Here is a 5547-nt window from a genome sequence, read left to right on the forward strand (position 1 = left end):
TATTAAAATATTCTGTACATTTCATGTGTATTTATTGCCACAAATTAAAGACAATGAATACAAATTATAAATAATTTTAAATATATAAATACATTTAGAATAATTTAGATGAATGAATACAAATCATTCAGCCATGTACATTATGCGGCGGAGCCTTCATGAATAAACACTTCAAACAGCTAGGCTAGCTCATATAATGCAGGGAGTGAAACTCTAGGCCCAGCCACAGTTTTGCGCATGCGCACAGCATATTCAGTATTACGCTAAGCGTCGATGATGAGAATCTGATTCTGTGTTGAACCGCTGGATCAGTAGCACGACATGTCAGAGAAGAAACAAACAGTGGATTTGGGGCTGTTGGAGGAGGATGATGAGTTTGAAGAATTCCCAGCAGAGGGTGAGTGAACTGAAAATGATTACTGTTTTGATTAGAAATGCGCTCTTTAGTCAGTTTACGGGTAAATAAATACAAACAACACCACAGTGACTCAGCTAGCATTGCTAAGCTAACCGACAAAACATTCTTCAGTTTATACAATAACTGTTACATGGTCGGTTTGTCGCGTTTGAAAAGACATGAATGAAATAATGAATCTGACATGTTTAATTTCATAAAAAGTCTATCGGCGCTGCTTGTTCCACAGACGTAAAGAAACAACAACAGTATTGCTAAGCATCATTAGCAGTTAGCATTTTTAGCACCTTGAAACCCAATGTAGTTGTATAATGTTTCCATTAATAATTTCATATTTGCTCAGTAATTTCAAATCAAGAATAACTTTTGCACGTATAGAATGTAGTTTATGACCAGTTTTTTATTAGTAGTATTACTCTCGATAGTAGTCTCACGCTGTGTGACTGTGTGTGTTTGTGGAGCTCGTGCTGTATCGGGCCCATCTAAATCATCATCAGCGTCACTGAACTGGTGTGTCATTCCCAGACTGGACGGGCCTGGATGAAGATGAGGACGCTCATGTTTGGGAAGATAACTGGGATGATGACAATGTAGAGGATGACTTTTCTAATCAGCTGAGGTAGGTTTCACATTCTGAATTTGTGTGATTATTCATATGAAGTGGAGAACACCTTGTAGCTCTGGAGTATACTAGTCTAATCTAAATTCACGAATAATGAATCCTGTTAGACATACAATTACATTGTATGTGAAACCGAATTACAGTCCCTGTGAAACCGACATTGTTTCTAAGGAATTTTTTTTTTTGGTTAAACTCATTTAGAAGAAAACAGTCCCTAAGAGATCTCATAGTCCAATGGCTAACCAAAACTCATGGCGGCCTCAAACCACATTTATGAACTTTCCTATGTGTGAGAACCTGATTACAGAAAATACAGCCATTTAATATTCTTGTATTTTAAGTTAAAAAAGGTAGATGCATTAATTTCTCTATTCGGATTCTATTAAAACTATAAATCTATTGATATCGCTCATGAAATCGATTTGATTTCCAGCACTGGAAATGGTTGGGCTAGTGAACGTGTGGTAAAGGAGGAGAGACTCACGATATTTGGTCGAAAGTGTTTTCTTATTGGAAACCAATTATAGTCAGTATGTTATAATTAGGGTTATTAAACTTAACTAAAACACATTTTATTTCAGCTAGTTGACAAGGCAACAGTACTTCATTTTCATTTAGTTTCTCTTGATGATGTACTAAAATAATGAAATAACTAAACTGGAGCTAACTATAACTTAAGCTGAAGTAAAAGTAAAAAAAAAAAAAAAAAAAAAAATATATCTATATATATATATATATATATATATATATATATATATATATATATATATATATATATATATAAGACATTTTAAATGGCAAACACAAAATTAGTAAAACTTTAACGTGAAAATTAAAACTGAAAAAAAAAATCAAAATATGAACAAAAAATATCTATAATACTATAGTATGGATATCGTTGAACTTAAAGTAATGGTAATACAAATGTTCTTAATATTATGAAAATGTAATGTCAAAAATGTAATTTTACAACTTGAATATTTTCTGTATTTGTTTTGTGAGTTATTGCACGGTTTAACTTTTTTTGCTCCAATTTTTCCCATCTTTTAGAGCGGAGCTTGAAAAACATGGATATAAGATGGAAACCTCTTAACATTGGACTACTTGAGCTGAAAATGATTTTTTTTCCACATTTGAATATTTTCAGTTTGTTCTGTCAGTAGAAAATGTGACTTCTCTTGTTACTTCTGTAAGAAGCCCTGCGTTATAAAACGGGTCAGTAGAAACAGATATCAATGCACCCCCCAAATACAAGTACAAGTTGTGTTAATAATTGTGATAATAAAGAATTGTTTTCCCTATTCTGTTTGATTTTTTTTTTTTTTTTTAGAGGCAGAGAATTGTTTTGCATACCTGAAATTGTAATCAAAATTATAACTGCTCCGTAAAGTCTGGTAAATATTGTTAGTCATTCAGCAGATTTTCATGTAACATCCAGTGATGCAGCTGCACACATCCATGGAGAAAGTGCTCGGCTGTGCCCTGAGGCTCCTGGGACTTGTCAGAGTCTCTGGTGGGGAGATTATCCAGTGAAGTGTTTGTCAGAGGCACGGAGGTGGTCACAGCATGAAGCCCCAGCCGGTCCTGCCTGGGCCTGCCCTCTCCCGACTGGGCCCTGCTCTTTTGCTCTTCACAGCGAGGGCTCCCACACTGAACCAGAAGACAATTTGCCCAGCCGCACTCCCCCCTAGCAAAATGATTTCTCTGGATTTGTGGCTGTGAGTCCCAAGGACATAATGAGCTGAAATCAATGCCAGTAAGGCATCTCCTACCGCAGAGGCATCATTTGCTAATGTCTTCTCTCCCCAAAATTCAAAATATAATTTGTAAAAATATGAAATCATCACTTGTTTTAGAACTTCAATTCTTTCTGACAAATTTGCATTGTTTATTGCGCTAAGTCTACATGTATGAAGGCTGCATGTACTTGCTCAACTATGGGTTGGTTAATAGATTTTCAGTTGTTGCTTCTGACATTAATGACCTGATGTCAAATTTATGATTACATCTTCTTTTTTTGACATCAGGGACACCCACATCTTGCAGGCGCACACAATCATAACATGTAAATCCACCCATGCCCTTCAAAATAAGTGCTCTGTGCTGGATCATTATTTTAATTGTTGGAGAGTCATTGAGGTGTGAAAATCACTAAGTGAGAGCAACAGTGGAGATTCCAGGGCCATTTAGTTTGTGCCTGAAAGCAGAAGATTGGCCTTGTGTTTGAGCAAAAGGTGGGTCTTTGTGGCTTCCCCAAAAGTCAGTTTCACAGTTTCTTTTTTTCTGTTTTCAATTGCTTGTGAATTTGGTTCCTTTTAAATTCTGTCAATGGGTCATTCGCCCAAACCTGAAATCAGTGATGACAAATAAAAAATTAAACTCAAATGGTTTTTAAACTACATGAATCATTTAGGAAACAGATTCAATGCTTTGAAATAATAATAATAATTATATATATATATATATATATATATATATATATATATATATATAAAATATGATTTATTTGATCAATGTATATTAAATTTAACAATTAAAACAATTGTTTTCTATTTTAATGTATTTTAAAGTGTAAATAATTATGTAATGTCAAAGCTAAATTTACAAACAATATTTCAAAAATCATATATATGTGACCCTGGATGACAAAACCAGTCATAAGTAGCACAGGTATATTTGTAGCAATAGCCAACAATACTTTGAATGGGTCAAAATTATTGATTTTTCTTTTATCCAAAAATCATCAGGATATTAAGTAAAGATCATGTTCCATGAAGAAATGTAATAAATTTACTACCATAAATATATCAAAACGTTATTTTTGATTAGTGTTTTGCATTGCTAAGATCTTCATTTGGACAACTTTTAAGGCGATTTTCTCAGTATTAAATTTTTTTTGCACCCTCAAATTCCAGATTTTCAAATATTTGTGTCTCGACCAGAAATTGTCCATCCTAACAAACCATTGTGGTAAAAAAAAAAATTATTCACACCCTCACTTAGATTTATATACTGATAACCTATGTCCAGTTTATTTGTTTATTCTGCGGTGCTTCTGTCACACATAGGATAGGTGTTGCGGTCGCACTGGGGGTACAGACCACAGCAAACATCTCCACTATGAGCCAAGAGAAACCAGGGGGCCGTCGTGCAGGGAGCGCGCAGCTGCTGCAATAATAGGCCTAATTGCACGTTCCTTTTGTGGGTCTGAAATTAGTGGCAGAGCAAAGCTACAATGCCCAAACCTTGAGTGAAAGAAAAAAAAAAAATGAGTCACAGGGGCAACTGTTCAGGCAGTGTGGCCCATCACCACCACCCACAACTCCCTGTCCCACACCTGCACTCACCCTCGCTAAAGTAAACACAGATAATAAGGTGTAATTACTTCAAAAAATAATAACGAGAGCCCTCCATGTGACAATGGTTGGCCTGTTTATTGAGGGTGGAAAATAACTTCTGAAGACACAGATGAGGGTTCCCCTATTGAGAGACCCTAAAAGGACATGAATCGATGTAAGTGAGTGTGTTAACCTCATTTCAGGCCCCTTTTCTCTCTATATGTATTTCTTTGCCCGTCTTTCTTTTTCCACTGTATGGACAGTGGCACTAAAAGAAAAGAGCTGTTACCTTTCATTTTCTTCGCTGTTCATTTTGCTTGTAAGGCTCATTGTGGCATTTGGGAATGTGACCACTGCGTAGGTCAGCGTTTGGCTGTGTCACTGTAAAAACAAAGCGGTTGTTTTGGATGTCATTTTGTGCTAGAGAGATGTTGGAAAAGTCTTTGATGTTATAAAATGTTAGATATTTTAAACAAAAATATGTATTCGTTTATAAAATATAAATATTTCTTATATTTAAAATGTATTAAATATAAATGAAAATATATATATACACTAAGATAGAAAACATTTATTTTTAATTGTAATCAAATTTCACAATGTTGTTGTTTTACTGTATTTTGATCAAATAAAGTCTACCTTTAGTGCACATAAGAGCCTTCCGTTTATATATATTATGTATATGTATATACTGTATATGTATGTATAAATATATAAATAATATTCACTGATTCAAAATATATGAAAATTTGAGTCTATATGAAAAACAAAAAAACAGCATAACAAATGTTTTTAAGATCGAATTCTATCAACTTTATGCTGAAATACATTCCGGGCTGCTTATATATACGAAACTAATAAGACAGGTTGTTCTTATCAAAAATATTACTTGCTATTTTATTTAGCTACAATCCAATTTGATTTCTGAATTAAATGAATGTAAAAGTTAGGAGAAAAGCATGGTCGGACAGTATGTTTTGACAGCTTAACACAACAAAGTGTAAAGTGCAGCATGAACATCCTTTACAGTGTTCTCTGTTTTATATGAATGCTACTGTTTATGCTAATTTAAAATGATTAAATGAAGTCCAGACTTGTATATCAAATCCAGACTTGTATTTCCAGAAAGCATAGTGCTTTAATTATGGTTAAATAATTCTGTTGTCATATTA

The 5547-nt window shown here is 34.0% G+C and overlaps 1 protein-coding gene across 1 annotated transcript; it reads left to right on the forward strand.

The window, feature by feature from the left end:
- Positions 1-229: 229 nt before the first annotated feature.
- On the forward strand, positions 230-2338 carry LOC127945967 (26S proteasome complex subunit SEM1). The gene is made up of 3 exons (XM_052542184.1): positions 230-397; positions 941-1034; positions 2088-2338. The coding sequence occupies exons 1-3, from the start codon at positions 322-324 to the stop codon at positions 2128-2130; spliced, it is 213 nt and encodes a 70-aa protein (XP_052398144.1). The 5' UTR covers positions 230-321; the 3' UTR covers positions 2131-2338.
- The last annotated feature ends 3209 nt before the right edge of the window (positions 2339-5547 follow it).

The sequence above is a fragment of the Carassius gibelio genome, chromosome A24 (genome assembly GCF_023724105.1).
Source record: "Carassius gibelio isolate Cgi1373 ecotype wild population from Czech Republic chromosome A24, carGib1.2-hapl.c, whole genome shotgun sequence".
In the NCBI taxonomy this organism is placed as follows: domain Eukaryota; kingdom Metazoa; phylum Chordata; class Actinopteri; order Cypriniformes; family Cyprinidae; genus Carassius; species Carassius gibelio.

Excerpts from the sequence above, each read along its gene's own strand:
- LOC127945967 (XM_052542184.1), top strand. The coding sequence starts at position 322 with ATGTCAGAGAAGAAACAAACAGTGGATTTGGGGCTGTTGGAGGAGGAT. Across the intron at positions 398-940 it reads TGAAGAATTCCCAGCAGAGG|ACTGGACGGGCCTGGATGAA; the intron begins GTGAGTGAACTG and ends TGTCATTCCCAG. Across the intron at positions 1,035-2,087 it reads GACTTTTCTAATCAGCTGAG|AGCGGAGCTTGAAAAACATG; the intron begins GTAGGTTTCACA and ends CCCATCTTTTAG.